The 21,168-nt window shown below is 41.5% G+C and overlaps 2 protein-coding genes across 2 annotated transcripts; both read left to right on the top strand.

The window, feature by feature from the left end:
* The first annotated feature begins 3,835 nt into the window (after positions 1-3,835).
* On the top strand, positions 3,836-11,138 carry LOC133114516 (zinc-binding protein A33-like). Its single transcript, XM_061223990.1, has 6 exons — positions 3,836-4,117; positions 5,957-6,052; positions 6,192-6,422; positions 9,383-9,405; positions 9,492-9,610; positions 10,043-11,138. The coding sequence occupies exons 1-6, from the start codon at positions 3,863-3,865 to the stop codon at positions 10,597-10,599; spliced, it is 1,281 nt and encodes a 426-aa protein (XP_061079974.1). The 5' UTR covers positions 3,836-3,862; the 3' UTR covers positions 10,600-11,138.
* Positions 11,139-19,523: 8,385 nt separating this feature from the next.
* On the top strand, positions 19,524-20,565 carry LOC133121201 (zinc-binding protein A33-like). The gene is made up of 2 exons (XM_061230407.1): positions 19,524-19,536; positions 20,009-20,565. The coding sequence occupies exons 1-2, from the start codon at positions 19,524-19,526 to the stop codon at positions 20,563-20,565; spliced, it is 570 nt and encodes a 189-aa protein (XP_061086391.1).
* The last annotated feature ends 603 nt before the right edge of the window (positions 20,566-21,168 follow it).

Raw genomic sequence — 21,168 nt, 5'->3', positions numbered from 1 at the left:
AGAAATGACGATCATACTTTTTGCCAGCAGGTGGCGCCAATCTACCACATTTGCGCCATACATTTTCCTTCCTAAGTGCATTGTCACCTAGCCATTTGCAGTTCACCAGGTCAGTATGTCATTCATTTCAGTCTGATTTCCCTGCATTTCAATTTATTTCAGTCAGATTTACCTGCATTTCTAAAAGATCCATGCTCATAATTTAAAGCTACGTACCTAAAAAATTGTAACTCCTTGTATGAATGTTGTTGATGAACTTGATTCGGTTCCGGAATGCATGAGGAAGGATTGGGTTGCCCTGCTATAATTTGTTTTCTAAAATATTCCAAAACCTTGCAGCCATGCTTAAAGCATTCACGTAAACCATATTTTAGCCCTAAATGATGCCCAAATGATGCTGGGCTGGTAGAGGGCAAAATTAAAAAGCATGGGTGCCTGTGTAAGTCTAAATACATGTCCTTGCAGTTGCAGTTGATTTTAGTAAATTCAGAAACCAATGGGGCCTCATGCCTAAAAAGGTTGTATGATCAGATTCACGCTGGATTCCGATCCGACAAAATCCACGGCAACATTGAGATGACCAAAGGCAAAATTCACAACAAAGTCTTTAAAGCCAATTTTCTCAAAACTGTTTTGCACAAATTAAATGCATTTTGTAGCTCTCATTTTGTACATATATATGCAATGATAAACTGAAAAAAACCAATGTTGAAACATATCTGAAACATGGAGCTGGTCACAAATAACTCCTCTTTCAGCCTATTTAATATATTTCTCCTTTATTATAGGTCCTGTAATAATGGTCCCCAAAACTGCATATGCCTCTCTCTCTCTCTCTCTCCCCCCCCCCCCCCCCCCCCCCCCCGTCTCCACACACACACACACACACACACAGGTACCTGTATGCTTACATGAATGTGTGAACATGCACACACAGATATACATACACCTGCTTCTGTAGACACACTCACATGCAAACATGCATACGCATACGATCACACACAGACACATGCGTGAAAATGTTGCCGTACATGAAGACATAATACAAACACGCTCAGGAACATGCAGATTTGCATGAATGTTGCTGCAAATGCCACAATAAGACTGAGCAAGGCCCTTAACCCTGCATTGCTCCAGGGGAGGGTCGTCTCCTGCTTAGTCTAATCAACTGTACGTCGCTCTGGATAAGAGCGTCTACCAAATGCCAGTAATGTAATGTAATGTTAGTTGCCTTGTTTTACACGAGTGATCCCTTTTATTTTCAATTTTCAAAAATGAGTAGGGGAGACCATGTATAGCTGAAACAATTGGTTAGTTGCAACACCATCGATTTGAACAACAAGGGATGAGTTGTGGTAATATGATCACTTTTTATTTATTTCTCAGCCTGCCTAGGTAATGGAAGAGAAAAACAGACAGAGGTGTCCCAGTAGACACAATAAAGCACTCTTGTATGAACATGGGTAGTTAGCTCTGACCTATACAGTGGGGTGCAAAAATGTGGGCACCCTTGGTTTAAATGTCTGTTACAATGAATCTGTACATAATCGAAAACATGACTACTAAGGCTCAGACCCAGCTGATTTACTCGTTAGGGCTTCAATGAGTCAGGTGAGTACAATTCCAAGGCTGAACTTTTAATTCATAAGTAACTCCTTGCATTCTAAAGTGTTCAACTGCGGTGGCTGTTCTGTCTGGTGTTACCAACCATGGGTTCCTATAAACAGTTGTCCAAGGATTTCAGAAGGAAGGTGGTTCATTTTCACCGAGAAGGTGCAGAATCTGTCTGTCTGTCTGTATTGTGTTGTGCCTATTGTTGTGTGGTATGTGTGTGGTCCTGCTGCAAACAAATTGCCCATTTGGGACAAAGAATAAACTGAACTGAACTGAACTGAACTGAACTGAACTGAACTGAGGCGACAAAAAACTTTAAATGTTTCAAACTACCTATTTCCACTGTCAGAAACATTATTAGAAAATAAAAGATAAATGGAACAGTTGACGTCAAAGCAAGTCAAGAAACGTTTCAGATAGAATGGCCTGATGAGAAATACTCAGAAGAACCCACACATCACTGCAAAAGAGCTGCAAAAAAGAGTAGCAGACACAGGTATAGCTGTTCATGGGACAACAATACAACATACTTTAAACAACAAAGACTTACATGAAAGAAGGATATTAACACAAAATTAAGCTTCTGTATGCAAGTATGCAAAATAAAACATTGTGAAGCCCGAAGCCTTTTGGAACAATGCACTTCGGACAGACAAAACCAAAATGGAACCTTTTGGCCACTACCAAAGAAGGTATGTTTGGAGAAAAAAGGGTGAAGCCTTTGTAGTGAAGAACACCTTGATTAAAAAGCATCACTTATTTTATTTGAAAAATAAAGTGACGTTATATAGATGTATGTATATTCGTAAATTGGATTTTGTTTTCACATGTTAGATGTTAGAAATTGGCCTTTCATTCTTAAATATTAACTACTTTACTTTTACTTCACATTTGTTTCATTGAAAGCAATGTACTTTAGCCCTATAAACAAGCTTTAGTGTAAATGTAATAGCGTGGGTCAGATTTAAGCAATTTTCTGTTCCTGTTATATCCATTCCCAGCTAGTGTTACTACTCACCCCAGCAGTGGGGTAGGTTATAACAGTGAAACGCCTTGTATTTGACATTAACTCATGCATTCTGTGATATTGTAGATTATGTCTAAATGACAAGTATGTGTAGTAGACAAATGTGGGTTGGTTAGGTCAAAGTTTGAGATGTTTCTAGCAGATATTTGGATAAAAGCCATGTGGGAGGCTAGTAGTTTGCCCTATTCACTTACCAACTGCAACATTTTACTGCTGCGATCCCCTGATAAATAGCAGGAGGGTAGTTTGGGAGCAAACAAAATAGTCACCTTTTCGCCAAGCTTTCATATGCAAGGTATTGTGGGATAGCTACATGGCAAGAAGTAATTACCTGTTGATGAAGGCTATCTGAATTTATGGACACTCTTTGTAGTATCATTGTTATATCTCAATAGGGAGAGCAGTTATCAGTGTTTTGAAGTTACATGAGAATGGTGGAGATGATGTTACATGATGAAGTGGAAAAATCAAAAAGGTATAAATTAGAGGTTAAACCCAAAATGCAGCACCCCAAGGACCCCAACACTACATGTGCCTATTGCTCTCTCTGCCCAGCGCTAATAAAGCTAATAAACAACTAGATGACCTGAGACGTGCTCCAACTCTCACCTCTTTTAAAAGCAGCCTCAACACAGTACTGTTCTCCATCACCTTGCACTAAATTATTTGTGTTTCATAATGTTGGTGTTTCTAAAATCATGTTTGTATGAATTAATTATTATTGAAAATGTATTTTAACATTTTACTTTTATATCATTTAATTTATATTTATTATAATTTCATTTTTCTTCCTTCTTTGCAATTTTGTTGGAATGAGTTGTCTAATTGTCCTGTAAGGGCTCTCTTAGCGAAGATAAGCTTATTCTTTCTTTGAATGCTTTAATGTATTTTTTGTGAAGCACATTCAGTTTCTCTGTATGAAATGTACTAAATAAATAAAATTGTCCTTTTCCTTTTGCCCTTAGATGCAGTTGTACACTGCTGTACCCTGTAAATCCCTCCAGAGAAGTCAGTTCAGGCACATTATCATCTCTGTAAGTGCGAGAGGACAAACACTACCAAACATTTTTCATTGACTGAGAAAAACAAGCCTGATAAGCAGCATAGGGTGTGTTCTGTCTTACATTCACAAAAAGTGAAAGTAAAAATATCAGACAGAGACAGAGTCTGTGAAATGGCAGCTGAAGCTTTGATTCCTGAGGATGAGCTCTGTTGCTCTGTATGTATGCATGCACAGCTTCTCGAGAGTGTCCCATCTGCAGGAGAAAGTCCTCTGTGGAAGTGCCTCCTGTAAACATGGCCTTAAGAAGCATTGTGGAGTTGTTCAAGAGTGACACTCACTGTAGTCTTCATGGGGAGAAACTTCTCTTCTTCTGTGAACACGACAAAGAGCCTCTGTGTGTCGTCTGTCAGACTTCAAAAAAACACAGAAATCACACGGTCTGTCCAGTGGAAGAAGCCATACTGGGTCTGAAGGTATTCTATTTTATATGTCATCAATTTCATTTTCTCAAGGCACAATTAAATATGAGTAAATTATCTCTGTGTAAAACATTCAGGTCTGACAGTCAGCCCTGGTATGTGGTCTTGCAAATACATTCAATGGACGAGGTAGCACTGTATCTGAAAGTCTTGTTTACAACCATCAAAACAATACACTATGAGTAAAATGTAGGCATAGTTAAGTCTTCACTGACAGTTGTGCTTGGGGAACGGTCACAGTTAATATGACTTGAAACAGGAAACAATGAAATATATAATGCAATTGTAGCAATAATGTGTGAAATTAGTTGTACTAACACAATTAGAGACCTTGTCGCAAGCATAATAAAAGGTCAAGACCAAGTAAAACTACTATACTGTATGTACTGTTATATATTTCATAAACTGTTGTGTTGTTAATATACAGTACATACTGTTACAGAGAACTTAGAAACAAACAGTAAGTGCAGAAATCCACAATGGTAACCAGTGGAGACAAGCTCTCAAAAAGGATGTGATACAACCCACATATCGTATTATTATTATTTTTTTCTGTTACTTTAAACATATTTGGTTTCAGTTCAAAGTTACTCCTTTTGTGTTACAAATATACAATTTAGATTTTTTAGAGTCAAACCAATTTTATAAATGCTTCACCATTTCTTAGACTCCTATAAATATGAACAACCGGGGAAAATAGTAGTTTTGTAATCCTATATCCAGAAAATCTTGACTGGTTTAATTGTATTGAAAACCCATGAGGTGAAGCCTGTGGAGCTAGATCAGGCAGACAACTCCAGAAGCACCGCCCACTCACATGATGCTTACGTCAGCAACACGTTACTGGAGCCCCTCACCAGAAGGCAGACATGACACTGTCATACATACGACATAACAGCTGTCACAAGATGGCAAAACAGATGATGTCAGTTGATGTCAAATTATATAAAACTGTCAAACATTTATCGGTAAATGTTTAGACAAATATGAATGTTTACCGATAAAAGTATGACAGTTTTATGTCACATATCCTGACATCTTCTGTTATGCGATCTTCTGACAGCTCTTATGTCATGTCTTTGCCAGTGTTATGCTAGACTTAAGGCGAGGGGTTCAAATAAAATGTTACCCTTTCGTACCCTACTGGCACAGGCAAAATAAACAACTAACCTTTCCTGTTCAGGCCCTTGCTCATTCTGCTGCTGCTCTGCCTTGCTGTGCTGCTGCTAGCTGTTGCTGCCTTGCTGGAATTGACCTGCTCTGGAGATCATGTAAGAGCTGTCCTGCTGCCTGGCTCATTCTGCATGCTACAGCCATCGCTCTGCCTGGCTCTTTCTGCTACATTGTTTATTTTGGCATTCTGTCGCTCCTATGCTGCTGTAGATAATATGACCTGCCTCTGCCGAATTTGCTGGCTGCATTTGCTTTAATTATCCTGCTTAGCCCTGAATCAAGCCTTCAGCATCCACCTGTGGGCTCTGCTTCTCAAGATCCCCAGGAGGGCGGTTGGCAGTTGCTCGCTGTTGTTACGGCTGGCTTACAACAGGGAGTGATGAGAGGCAGAGACTCGATGCCAAAGTTTGCATTTACATTAAACCTCAATTAATATTGCTTAATTCATTGTGAGTTGTCCGCTTGAATTAACATAACATGTTATGATGTGCAAGAAGTATGTTTCACTTTGCATTTTACTCGAGTTTTAACAGGGCTATTTTCCATAGTACAATACATTTCTACAATACATACTTAAAAAGTTACACCTGTACTGCAGCAGGAGTATTACTGTGTCATTTGTGTCTTTCTGTAAGTGGAAACTGGTTTTCTTCACTCCAGGAGGAAATCAAGCCTGAACTTAATCTTATTAAAGAAAAACTGAAGAGGTTTACTGAGGCTGAACAAGAATGCATGAAAACAGCAAAACATATCCGCGTGAGTAAAGTCACTTTTAGGATACTTTTAGGCAACACAAAATGTTGCATGTGACAGGCATAACAAACACTGGCTGTCATACATAAATACAAAACATAGATAGACTATTCAGGATTAACATACTATGTTTGAGTTGCAGAGTCAATCCCAGCACACAGATAAACAGATAAAGGCAGAGTTTAAAAAGCTCCACCTGTTCCTGAGAGAGGAAGAGGAGGCCAGACTAGCTGCACTGAAGAAGGAGGAGGAGGAGAAGAGTCAGATTATTAAGGAGAAGATAGACAATGTCACAAGACACGTCTCCACCCTTACAGACAAAATGACAGTTATAGAGAAGGCCATGGACACAGAAGACACCTCCTTTTTAAAGGTAGGAGCTTGATTTACTGTCATTAAAACTCAACAAACAGACATTGCAGTATGCTGGTTTGTGGTTTTTCTTCACTATTTGCCTGCATTCCAAAGTTACATTGTTCTGCACCAATGTAGCAGTAGCCTAGTAAAGAGGTTGTCAGAAGCAAGATTGAAAATCTGTGACAGTGTTGGGCAGTGTGCAGGAGGTCATAGAGACACATCTGTTTGTTCATTCATTCATTCATTATCCTGACCCGCATATGGAGTAGTATCCTCCTCCATACGGCCAAGAATCTTGGGGTGACTCACCCTCGCTCCACATGTATCCTCCACTGCCAGAACCTGCAGGTTCTTCCTCTACAATATATGCTGTATCCGTCATCTCCTGCCGGAGAAAGCCACCCAGCTCCTAGTCCAGGCACTTGTTATTTCCCGCCTGGATTACTGCAACTCCCTCCTAGCCGGTCTCCTAGCTTGTGCCATCAAGCCCCTCCAGCTGGTCCAGAATGCTGCAGCCCGCCTGATCACCAGTCAGCCCAGGTCGGCTCATGTCACCCCACCCCACTCCTGCACGTTCACGCCTGTTTTCCATTCTGGTTCCTCAGTGGTGGAATGACTTGCCTACCACTGTCAGGACAGCAGAATCCCTCCCCCTATTTTGACACAGCCTAAAAATACACCTTTTAAAACTGTACCTTACCTCCCTCCTGATCCCCCCCCCCCCCCTTTCCGATGTCCCTCTCGTCTAACTCCCCAAAAATAACTTGCACTTACGATGACTGTATTTTTTGTTTAGAACAGCACTTCATGTGTATTTCACTAGTTATGGATGTGATGCTTTAACTTGTGGAAGAACCAATGCACTTGTAAGTCACTTTGGATTAAAAACGTCTGCCAAATGACTAAAATGTAAAATGTAAATGTAAAGGTCAGGGGGGAGGGGCCAGACTGGTCAACACTGACAGGAACGCTCACGCAAATAACCACATATTACAACAGTGGTATGCAGAAGAGAATTTCTGAACAGACAATGTGTCAAACCTCTAAAGTGGATAGGATACAGCAGCAGCAGAAAAATAAGTCGTGAAATAAGTAGGAAATACCTAATATAGTGCTCACTGAGTGTATATGCATTACACTTTTGCCTGAGTGTGACTCAATAGAATTTCAATTGAAAAACAACTGCAGAGTATGACATTTACTGTATAATATACAGAAGGCTTCTTCTTCACCACAGATCTGTCTTTGACAATTCTTTCCTCAATAACGGAAAAGACACTGAACACAGATGACATACAGACCTGACACAAAGTTTAAGACAGACTGATCAAACTGCCTGTTCGCACTCCCAATTTGCAGCCAATTGATTCAGAGTTGCTTGCCTGTTTTGCCTGGCATCTGGAACCAATGCACAGAAATCACATCACAATTACACCAGGAGCAGGCACTCCACAGCCCTGTCTTTGACCACTCTTTCCTCTAGAATAGTTATTTCTCTGTGCCTTAACTACAGATTTTGACATTACTTTCTGCCATGGTAGCCAAAATAATGGACATTATAATGGCATTTTAGTACACTAGCGTGAGCATGCTGGGATGTTCATTGCGTAACTCAGGAACCGCACCTGTGTGGAAGCTCCTGCTTTCAATACACTTTGTGTCCCTCATTTACTCAAGTGTTTCCTTTATTTTGACAATCATCTGTACAATACAGTACCTTCATTCATGTGTGCATACTGTTCACTTTCTGAGACGGGTGCATGGGGGTTGGACCCAAAATGCACAACTCAGAAACAATAATGGAATAAAGTCCCGTCAGGGCTTTATTTGGGACGAATCCCAGGAGCGTAGTCACAACAAGCAAAGTCCATACACGTAGATCCAGCCAAACAAACGATAAACAAACAAAAAGCACGGTGCCGAGGGAAGAGGCAAACTCGTAGTCGGTAAACGTGCAGGGAGGTCCGGTAGCAGGAGAGCTGTCAGCGGGGCAGATGTACAGGCGGACGGCAGGCAGAGTCGTAGTCGAGGGCGATGCGGAAGTCGAAACCATAAAACAATCAGCGAGGCAAAAGTACAAAGACGGTAGGCGAGGACGTGGTCAAAAACAAAACGATGGTAAACGAAACCGAAATCAATAAACAATAGTCGGTAAACAGGCTTGGATCTTAACGTGAATCAATCAGAAAAAATGCTCAAGAGTTGCGTAGTAAGACTAGAGGCAGACAATTTCGCGAAGAACAGTTGCGCGACTGGGCTATAAATGCGGGTGTAGACAGGTGTAGACAATTAGTTAGAGCGTAGCAAGGAAATGGAAAACAGGTGCGATGGATGACAAGTTTAACAAGGAGATTAGTAATCGTTAGTAATAAACCTATCCTGCCCTAGCATTAGTAAATTAGTAAATGACATGCACGAGAAACCTAAGGTAACATGAACACATGATTAGTCTTGTTAGTTTCTACCCAATCCTGATCTAGCGTTAGTCGTTTTAGTAAATAGACAAATGGAAATAATTAGGGAGTGAATGACAGAAGGAGCCAGAGAGAAAAGGCGGAACGCAAGGTTTGCGGAAAGACATGTAAAAGTGTATGCATAAACAACGACCAGTTAACGTAACAATAAACATAAATCAAAACATAATACAAAACGAAACTAAGACGATAACCATTCAACATAACAAGGTAATATAATCGTAACGAAACATAACTAGACATGACGAGAAAATAAATCGTAACGAAACATAACTAAACAACATGACGAACCTAGACTAACATAATACATGATAAGACACTACGTGACTAAGACAACATGAATAAACATAAAACATGGCGAGACAGACCTGAAACGTGACACTTTCATTTGCATTGTCGTGTGTGTTTCTAACGTATTGTTACCTGTCTCTCATAATCATCATACATTTATACATACCTACATCTTATCAATGATGCTGTTATGTTTTTTGTTTTTTTTCAGGACTACAAGAACATCAAGGAAAGGTATGTAGACTCTCACCTCATTACATCTTGTCTGTTGAAAACACTTCAATCTCCAAAGCTTGACTGAGTCCTGCTTGTCATTACAGAGCCCAGTGCACACTGCAGGACCCAGAGCTGCTCTCAGGGGCACTGATAGATGTGGCCAAACACCTGGGCAACCTGAAGTTCAGAGTCTGGGAGAAGATGCTGGGGATGGTGCAGTACAGTGAGTATCTGGGGCAGATGGTGAAATCATGTTTTTGCAATTATTTAATGAGCAAATTAAACAGAAGAAACAAGCAGTATAGTGAAATGGTGCAAAAGACAAACAGTACAGAACCCAAGTTTAGGAAGATCACATTGGCTGCACTGCACTGCTCTCAACAAACAGACACAGAATTAGCATAATGTATAAAATATCATTCTTAATAGTTTATTGGCTGTGTGAATTTTGTGCATTGAAATTGCAATGATGTGTTAACTTATTTATTCATTTTCATAAAGAAAATATGTTTTACATTCAAAATATAACTGCAATATATTCAAATAAATAACTATTATATACAATGTCCTGTTTATGTAATCTAATTTGAATAGAGTATTTGAAATGCGGCTCTTGTTTCAGCATTTTAATGCTAATGTCTTCATGTTATTTCAGCACCTGTGATGCTGGACCCCAACAATGCAGCCCCCTGGATCTCTCTCTCTGATGATCTGACCACTGTGAGATACACAGGTACATACCAGAAATGTCCTGACAACCCAGAGAGGTTTGGCAAATATGGGCTGGTGCTGGGATCTGAGGGGTTTACCTCAGGGAAACACAGCTGGGAGGTGGAGGTTGGGAACAAACATGCCTGGACTACAGGAGTGGTGAAAGAGTCCATCAACAGGAAGGAAAGCCTAACATGCAGCCCAGAGAGTGGATTCTGGGTCTTATCGCTGATGAATGGTGATGATTACAGAGCAGGTGGAGTTACTGCCCTCACACTGAAGAGGAAACCCCAGAGCATCAGAGTGGAGCTGGACTATGACAGGGGGGAGGTGTCCTTCTTCGACTCCAGTGACATGTCACTCATCTACACATTCACAGACACATTTACTGAGAGAGTCTTCCCATACTTCGGTCCCGATTCGAACAAAGATGGTAAGAATGAGGGACCCCTGCAAATATGCCCAGTAAAAGTTTCCATAACAGTGACATCATCCCAGTAAACGCGTTTGTTAAAAAATAACAAACGAGAGATGTTGTATTTCCATGTAATTTTGGTTGTTTGTAATGGGTCTCAGCATGCTTGGTTGTTGACCTGAACTGGGGTAGACTTGCTGGAGAACTGAAGGGGGCAGCTGATGATCTACCAGAACCAAATATGAGGCAGACACACACACACACACACACACACAGAAACGTAACAATGACCATTTGCTCAATGCAATCTGCCTCAGTGTGTATGAATGTTGATTTGGGATGGACCTGCTGAAGATGTGGAAGGACAAAAGGGGATGTTTTAATTGTCTGTCAGAAGGGAGCAGACATGCATACAGTGACCATTTGGTTAGCTGCCACCATCTTGGTTAATTTTGTTCTGTGAAAGGGGTATAAAGCTGGTGCTTGAACAATGCTGTATTATACTTGATCTGCCTGCTTTTATCCAGTTTCGTGCTGTAATGGAGACTATATTTCCTTTTTGTGATCTAAACTTTGGAAATACAATTTTTAATAGGAGTAAATGTATTCACACTGAAATAGTACTATTGAGGAAATCCAATTAATAATTACAATTCATTCATTTTCTTTTTATTATTAATTATTTTGTTGAGAGTTAATGAAGGGTACATGCATTTTTCTTTATGTACATCTCCCTTCAATAATCATTAATTTCATGTTTGTACATCAAACTGTTGCACTCTTGTGATTACATAAAATTTATTTTTTTTGCTTTCGTATCAGTGTCATTCCTGCCTTGCTGGTTTTATAAGGCAGTGCACAAGTGTGAAATGTGTGAGTATCATGAGCGCCTGTTAGCAGGGGCTACGGGTGCCCACCCTGGAGAGACCTGCTAGTGGGCAGAAGTCTCCTGAGAGTTATCTTCACCACAGGCAGATGTGAAATTTAGAAATGCACATTGCCCTGTCGCGAATTGTCAGACAACCGCAAATTACGTAAACAAATTATCTGATTGTATCTCTCATAGCATCTCTATCTGTCCAACCCAGGGAGTTTTTGCTTGCCTCCATTGCTTGCTCTTGTGTGGGTTCAGGCCAGGTTTTCTGTGAAGTATATTGTTTGTAAAATTCACAAAACAAATACATTTGAGTTGAGTTTTCATTAAGTCATGTTTGAGATTTAAATAACAAAAAAGGATTTGAGTCAGTAAAAAAAAAATTCTTTCATAGAATAAGGTATGTGTTTTATTATTGTATATGGTAAATTGTAAATGGCTGGCATTTATATAGTGCCTTTATCCAAAGTGCTGTACAATTGATGCTTCTCCATTCACCCATCCATACACACACTCACACACCAACGGCGATTGGCTGCCATGCAAGGCCCGGACCAGCTCGTCAGGACCATTTGGGGGTTAGGTGTCTTGCTCCGGGACACTTCGACACTTCGACACTTCGACACTTCGACACAGCCCGGCCAGAGGATCGAACCGGCAACCTTCCAACTGCCAGACGACTGCTCTTACTGCCTGAGCCATGTCGCCCCATATAGCCATATGTCACTTTTGACAACATACAATAAAGTCTAGCACGTAGAAGTAGCAGTTTGGCTACTTCACTGCTTTGGTGAAAACGTCTGTGCATTTTCACGAACATGAATTTTCCTGATCTTCACGGATCATCCATCCATCCATCCATCCATTATCTTAACCCGCTTATCCTGAACAGGGTCGCAGGGGGGCTGGAGCCTATCCCAGCATACATTGGGCGAAAGGCAGGAATACACCCTGGACAGGTCGCCAGTCCATCACAGGGCACACACACCATTCACTCACACACTCATACCTATGGGCAATTTAGACTCTCCAATCAGCCTAACCTGCATGTCTTTGGACTGTGGGAGGAAACCGGAGTACCCGGAGGAAACCCACGCAGACATGGGGAGAACATGCAAACTCCGCACAGAATCCCCGGCCGACGGGCATTCGAACCCAGGACCTCCTTGCTGTGAGGCGGCAGTGCTACCCACTGCACCATCCTCTTCACGGATCAGATAAATGGATATTTACTGAATGAATATTTCCTAAATTCTTGAATAATTCCTAATTTCAGAGCATAAGATATCATGTCAACAAGGGCCATCTCTGATCTCATATTTGGAACTGATAATTAAAGAGTTTCCTAAACTTCAACATAATAGATCTGGAAAGCTTGCCAATTCCACTTTCAGGAACAGACCCAAGGCAACGCTGCTTGTCTGCCTTTACTGGTTCTGCTGCTAAATACCACCATCTAGTGGCGTTGTGGGAGACTAAAACAAATTCACAGTTTTAGCATGTGGTGGCTCACCTGCTGAAAAACTGAACAAACCCATTCCATACCAAGGAAACTGCCAATCTAGTGACCCAAACTCCAAGGAAAGCTAACAGAAAGCTAACAAAAAGTCACAAAAGTAGCACCAAAAAAAGCACCAAAAGCTCAGTGCACCACTGTTTAAAAACAGTCCTTCACTAGGCCTGAATCCCAGGCCTTTCATAAGGCCTAATGAAAGACTAAGCAGAGCAGAGAATGTTTATTTATAACACAGTGTCTGGGGCAGCCTGTAGCATAGTGGTTAAGGTACGTGACTGGGACACGCACGGTCGGTGGTTCTAATCCTAGTGTAGCCAAAATAAGATCTGCACAGTCGTTGGGCCCTTGAGCAAGGCCCTTAACCCTGCATTGCTCCAGGGGAGGATTGTCTCCTGCTTAGTCTAATCTGGATTAGAGCAAGTAATAATAATGGAATATAAAATATGAGTCATCTGTTTGTCCATTTCAAATGTTTAACAGATGAAGACAGTGTTTATTCAGTCAGTGTGTTTAGCCATTGTCCAGTTGTCAGCATCAATTGTTCAAGTTGTAATGAACATTAATGAATCACAATTATGGTGAATTTTTGGCATAAAGAACCGACCAAAATAGTATTCTGGTGTCAGTAAATCTGGACTCCCCCATACTGTAAACTGCTTGCTAACTGCAGCCGGAAGGCAAAAGTGACCCCTTTCTTTACATTTCAGTGGCTTATCTTTGAATTTCCCCTGTCATGTTTGCCATACACAACTGAAATGTCTCCTGATGTGAAGGTAAGGGAGCTGAACTGGGCCCAGTCTGTAAGATATCATTCTGTGATCGGTGCAAGTTGAGCGACAGCATTCCTTGACACCTTTTTTGGAATGTTCTGGTCACGGTTGCATCCCATAATCTTCAGCAGTTACTGTCATACCACACCTTGGATACTTGCTACAGGAAATAAAAGACATTAAAACAATAACATTACAACATTAGTCCCCCAGCATGCTTTTTGTTCATGAGTGACAAAATAGGTCCCGGATTGACAAAATAAGTGAGCTAGTTAGCTTGGTTAACTTTATATTTAATTGTATATTTAGCACCCTGGTTAGTCAATCTGGATGTGGCAAAATATCCTTCAGCTAAAAAAATAGAACTGATGAATTTTTCTTTGACCCCGAAAAAACTAAATAAAACTATACATGTTGATTCCCTATATATGAATAGAAAAGATAGAGCTAGGAACCTTGGTGTTATTATAGATTTTAATATTTTAAATTAACGGTTACAACCCCGGTCAGCTGGGCCGAACAAAAGTGGAGACCAATATAATATATTTTATATATTATAGGGTACTAAATAGGACACATACATAGAACAAACAGTCAGGTCCATGAATATTGGGACATCGACACAATTCTCCTCTTTTTGCCTCTATACACCACCACAATGGATTTGGAATGAAACGAACAAGATATGCTTCAACTGCAGACTTTCAGCTTTAATTTGAGGGTATTTACATCCAACTCAGGTGAACAGTGTAGGAATTTTCAACAGTTTCTATATGTGCCTCCCACTTTTTAAGGGACCAAAAGTAATGGGACAATTGGCTGCTCAGCTGTTCCATGGCCAGGTGTGTGTTATTCCCTCATTATCTCATTTACAAAGAGCAGATAAAAGGTCTAGAGTTACATTTACATTTACATTTACATTTTAGTCATTTGGCAAAGCGATTTACAAGTGCATAGGTTCTACCATAAGTCAAAGCATCACATCCAGAACTAGCAAAATACATATGATATGCTGTTCTAAACATAGTTGTCATCATAAGTGCCTTTTTTTTTTTTTTTGTGGGGGGGGGGTTAGACAAGGATAGGGATATCAGAAAGGAGGGGCAGGGGAAATCAGGAGGGAGGACTAAGGTAGAGTTTGAAAAGGTGGGTTTTGAGTCTGCGTCGAAATAGGGGGAGGGATTCTGCTGTTCTGCCAGTGGTAGGCAAGTCATTCCACCACTGAGGAACCAGAACGGAAAACAGGCGTGAAAGTGCAGCTCGACCGCCAGGTGCACGTAGAGAGGGAACCATAAGGCGACCAGAGCTGGCAGACCGGAGTGGTCTAGCTGGGGAGTAGGGAGTGATCAGGGATTGTATGTAAGGTGGGGCAGTCCCCTTAGCAGCCTGAAATGCCAGCACTAGGGCCTTGAAATGGATGCGTGCGGCAATAGGAAGCCAGTGGAGGCCAATGAGAAGCGGGGTGACATGAGCCGACCTGGGCTGACTGGTGATCAGGCGGGCTTCAGCATTCTGGATCAGCTGGAGGGGCTTGATGGCACAAGCTGGGAGGCCGGCTAGGAGGGAGTTGCAGTAATCCAGGCGGGAAATGACGAGCGCCTGGACTAGGAGCTGGGTGGCTTTCTCAGTCAGGAGATGACGGATACGGCGTATATTATACAGAAAGAACCTGTAGGTTCTGGCAGTGGAGGATACTTGTGGAGCCAGGGTGAGGCAGTTATCAAGAGTTACCCCAAGATTCTTTGCCGTACGGGAGGAGGAAACTACAAAGTCCTCAACAGTCAATGAGAGGTCGATTGACGGAGAGGACTTAGCAGGGATGTAGAGAAGCTCAGTTTTGGCAAGGTTGAGCTTCAGGTGGTGGGAAGTCATCCACGCAGAGATATCAGCCAAGCAGGCAGAGATCCGTGTGGTGACTTGGGTGTCGGGGGGGAAGGAAATAAAGAGTTGGGTGTCATCAGCGTAAGAATGATAAGAAAAGCCATGGGAAGAGATAACAGAACCAAGAGACATGGTGTATAGCGAGAAGAGGAGAGGCCCAAGAACTGAGCCCTGCGGGACTCCAGTTCGTAGGGGGTGAGGGTCGGAGACTGAGCCCCTCCAAGTCACCTGGTAGGAGCGACCAGAGAGGTAGGAGGAAAACCAAGCGAGTGCAGACCCTGTGACACCCATCCCAGACAGCGATGAGAGCAGAATCTCATGGTTGACTGTATCGAAGGCGGCCGACAGGTCGAGGAAGATGAGGACAGAGGAGAGGGATTTTGCTTTAGCAGAGTGGAGTGCCTCAGTGACCGCGAGCAGGGCGGTCTCAGTGGAGTGACCACTCTTGAAGCCAGACTGGTTGGGGTCATGGAGATTGTTCTGGAGAAGATAAGTGGACAGTTGGGAGCAGACCGCCCGTTCCAGAGTTTTAGCGAGAAAGGGAAGAAGAGAGACAGGCCGGTAGTTGTTCAGGGCAGAGGGGTCAAGAGTACGTTTTTTGAGCATTTATAGAGTTCATTTCAAGTGTGCTATTTGCATTTGGAATCTGTTGCTGTCCAGTCTCAATATGAAATCCAAAGAGCTGTCACTATCAGTGAAGCAAGCCATCATTAGGCTGAAAAATCAAAACAAACCCATCAGAGAGATAGCAAAAACATTAGGTGTGGCTAAATCAACTGTTTGTAACATTCTTAAAAAGAAAGAACGCACCGGTGAGCTCAGCAACACCAAAAGACCCGGAAGACCACGGAAAACAACTTTGGTGGATGACAGAAGAATTCTTTCCCTGGTGAGGAAAAACCCCTTCACAACAGTTGGCCAGATCAAGAACACTCTCCAGGAGGTAGGTGTATGTGTGTCAAAGTCAACAATCAAGAGAAGACTTCACCAGAGTGAATACAGAGGGTTCACCACAAGATGTAAACCATTAGTGAGCTTCAAAAACAGGAAGACCGGATTAGAGTTTGCCAAACAACATCTAAAAAAGCCTTTACAGTTCTGGAACAACATCCTATGGACAGACGAGACAAAGATCAACTTGTACCAGTATGATGGGAAGAGAAGAGTATGGAGAAGGAAAGGAACTGCTCACGATCCAAAACATACCACCTCATCAGTGAAGCATGGTGGTGGTAGTGTCATGGCGTGGGCATGTATGGCTGCCAATGGAACTGGTTTCCTTGTATTTATTGATGATGTGACTGCTGATAAAAGCAGCAGGATGAATTCTGAAGTGTTTCGGGCAATATTATCTGCTCATATTCAACCAAATGCTTCAGAACTCATTGGACGGCGCTTCACAGTGCAGATGGACAATGACCCGAAGCATACTGCGAAAGCAACCAAAGAGTTTTTTAAGGCAAAGAAGTGGAATGTTATGCAATGGCCAAGTCAATCACCTGACCTGAATCCGATTGAACATGCATTTCACTTGCTGAAGACAAAACTGAAGGGAAAATTCCCCAAGAACAAGCAGGAACTGAAGACAGTTGCAGTAGAGGCCTGGCAGAGCATCACCAGGGATGAAACCCAGCGTCTGCGTTCCAGACTTCAGGCTCTAAGTGACTGCAAAGGATTTGCAACCAAGTATTAAAAAGTGAAAGTTTGATTTATGATTGTTAGTTTGTCCCATTACTTTTGGTCCCTTAAAAAGTGGGAGGCACATATACAAACTGTTGTAATTCCTACACCGTTCACCTGATTTGGATGTAATTAAATTAAAGCTGAAAGTCTGCAGTTAAAGCACATCTTGTTAGTTTCATTTCAAATCCATTGTGGTGGTGTATAGAGCCAAAAAGATGAGAATTGTGTTGATGTCCCAATATTTATGGACCTGACTGTATATCTATGTGAATGGACAGAAAAGCTCCTTGGCCCTCCTTCAAGTGGCCGTCCGGAGGTAGCAGACTCCCCGGCACAGCCTCGGTCGATCTTTTATATTAAAACACAGGTGTGTCCAGTCTGCCACCTGATCATCTCCACTGCTCCCCCTGCTGGCTATATTAGCCATTGTCCAGTTTTGTCAGCATTATTTGTTCCAGTTCAATTTTTAATGAACCTTAATTAATCACAATTATGGTGAATTGTTGGCACAAAGAACAGACCAAAATAATCATTCTGGTGTTAGTAATTCTGGACTCCCCCATACTGTAAACTGCTTGCTAACTGCAGCCAGAAGGCAAAAGTAACCCCTTTCTTTACATTTCAGTGGCTTATCTTTGAATTTCCCCTGTCATGTTTGCCATACACAACTGAAATGTCTCCCGGTGTGAAGGTTAGGGAGCTGAACTGGGCCCAGTCTGTAAGATATCATTCTGTGATCGGTGGGAGTTGAGCAACAGCATTCCTTGACACACCTTCTTTTTTGGAATGCTCTGATCATGGATGCACCCCTTTTTGTCTTCAGCAGCGTTACTGTCATACCACACCTTGGATATTTGCTACAGGAAATAAAAGAAAGAAGAAGATATATGAAAGCAATACTGACATTACTAAATTAGACCTATGCTGTTTGTTTAAGAGTAACAAAACTGGGCTACTAAAAACTTATGAGCTACTTAGCTTGGTAAACTTTTTATTTAATTCAATATTTTGTACCGTGCTTTTTTTGGGGGGGATTAGCCCCTGCTTATTCTAATAAACTGTAAGTCGCTTTTGAAAAAAGCATCAGCTAAATAACTATAATGTCATTCAATGTACAGCACCCTATGAATCCATCTAGAGCAGTCAGTTCAGGCACATTATCATTTATTGTAAGTAACCCTGTACTTACAGTATATGGCTGTAAGTAACCCTGTTCTGCAACAATGTAGCAGTAGTTGCAGTAGTAGTTAGCCTTAGCCTGTCATATGCAAGGATGCATAACCTGTGAACTGTGTATGAGATTTCCTGGCTGGGCTCAGTGTGTTCAGTATAGGTGAAGTCAGTAATAATGTTGATTTGCAAGTGTGGCGGCTGTTTTTTTTGATTGAGTGTGGTTTTAATTATTTCATTGATGAAAATGCATCACAGTTTTACATTGATAGATCGCCCCAACAAAATTTGGGTTACAATGCATCACCACTCCAGAGTATGACATGTCCTGTATAATTTACAGAAGGCTTAATTTTCACCATGAGCCATTCTGTCCTCTTTAACAGTAATGACACTGTATACTACATACAGGTTACTGCCACAAAGTTCAACACAGATAGATGAGACTGTCTGTTCATACTGAAACTAATGCACATAAATAACATTTGAGGAGTACATGTTCCACAGCCCTGTCTTTGACCATTCTTTCATCTATAATAGTTATTTCTCTATACCCTAACTACAGATTTTGACGTTACTTCCTGCCATTGGTAGCCAAAATAATAGTCAACTGGGCCTGCTCAGCATTTTAGTACACTAGCTTGAGCATGCTGGGATGTTCATTGCCTAACTCAGAAACCGCACCTGTGTGGAAGCTCCTGCTTTCAATTCACTTTGTGTCCCTCATTTACTCAAGTGTTTCCTTTATTTTGGCAATCATCTGTACATTACAGTACCTTCATTCATGTGTGCTTACAGTTAACATCTACATCAGTTTCATTAGCATTGTTGTGTGTGTTTGTAACTAATTGTTACCTGTCTCTCATAATTATCATACATTTATACATGCCTACATCTTATCAATGATGCTGTTATGTTTTGTTTTGTTTTTTCTGGACTACAAGAACATCAAGGAAAGGTATGTAGACTTCAATCTCCAAAGCTTGACTGAGTCCTGCTTGTCATTACAGAGCCCAGTGCACACTGCAGGACCCAGAGCTGCTCTCAGGGGCACTGGTAGATGAGGCCAAACACCTGGGCAACCTGAAGTTCAGAGTCTGGGAGAAGATGCTGGGGATGGTGCAGTACAGTGAGTATCTGGGGCAGATGGTGAAATCATGTTTTTGCAATTATTTAATGAGCAAATGAAACTTAAGAAACAAGCAGTATAGTGAACTGGTGCAAAAGACAAACAGTACAGTACCCAGTCTTAGCTCCCTCCAAGTTGAGGAAGATCACATTGGCTGCACTATACTGCTCTCAATTGAACATCAGAACACAAACAGACACAGAATTGGCATAATGCATAAAATATCATTCTTAATAGTTTATTGGCTGTGTGAATTTTGTGCATCGAATTTGCAATGATGTGTTAACTTATTTATTCATTTTCATAAAGCAAATATGTTTTACATTAAAAATGTGAAACAATATACCTGCAATATATTTGAATAAATAACTATTATATACAATGTCCTGTGTATGTAACCTAATTTGAATAGAGTATTTGAAACACACCTCTTGTTTCAGCATTTCAAATGTCCGTCTTCATGATATTTCAGCTCCTGTGATGCTGGACCCCAGCACTGCACGTGCCTGGCTCTCTCTCTGTGATGATCTGACCACTGTGAGATACACAGGTACATACCAGAAATGTCCTGACAACCCAGAGAGGTTTAACCCCTGTGTGTGTGTGCTGGGATCTGAGGGGTTAACCTCAGGGAAACACAGCTGGGAGGTGGAGGTTGGGAACAAACATGCCTGGGATATAGGAGTGGTGAAAGAGTCCATCAACAGGAAGGGAGATATAACATGCAGCCCAGAGAGAGGATTCTGGGTGTTAATGCTGAGGAATGGTGATGATTACAGAGCAGGTGGAGTTACTGACCTCACACTGAAGAGGAAACCCCAGAGCATCAGAGTGGAGCTTGACTATGACAGGGGGAAGGTGTCCTTCTTCGACTCCAGTGACATGTCACTCATCTATACTTTCACAGACACATTTACTGAGAGAGTGTTCCCATACTTCTTTCCCAGTTTAAAAGAAAATGGTAAGAATGAGGGACCCCTGCAAATATGCCCAGTGAAAGTTTCCATAACGGTGACATCATCCCGGTGAACATGTTTGTTAAAAAAGAACAAACGAGAGGTGTTGTATTTCTATGTAATTATGGTTGTTTGTAATGGGCCTCAGCATGCCTGGTTGTTGACCTGAACTGGGGTAGACTTGCCGGAGATGTGAATTGAGGGGGGCAGCTGACGATCTACCAAATGGGAGGCAGACACACACACGCACACACACTCACACACACACACACACACACACACAAACGTAACAATGACCATTTGCTCAATGTTGTCTGCCTCAGTATGTATGAATGTTGATTTGGGATTGACCTGCTGAAGGTGTGGAAGGACAAAGTGGGATGTTTTAATTGTCTGTCAGAAGGGAGCAGACATGCATACAATGCCCACTTGGTTACCTGCCACCATCTTGGTTCATTTTGTTCTGTGAAAGGAGTATAAAGCTGGTGCTTGAACAATGTTATATTATACTTGATCTGCCTGCTTTTACCCAGTTTCATGCTGTAATGGACACTATATTTCCTTGTTAACAAAACATTTTTGTGATCTAAACTTTGAATAGGACTAAATGTATTCACACTGAAATGGTACTACAGAGGAAATCCAATTCATAATTACATTTTCTTTTTATGATTAA

The sequence above is a fragment of the Conger conger genome, chromosome 2 (assembly GCF_963514075.1).
Source record: "Conger conger chromosome 2, fConCon1.1, whole genome shotgun sequence".
NCBI classification, from domain to species: domain Eukaryota; kingdom Metazoa; phylum Chordata; class Actinopteri; order Anguilliformes; family Congridae; genus Conger; species Conger conger.
The sequence above is the reverse complement of the archived record's forward strand: the minus strand, read 5'-3'. Positions and strand labels throughout refer to the sequence as shown.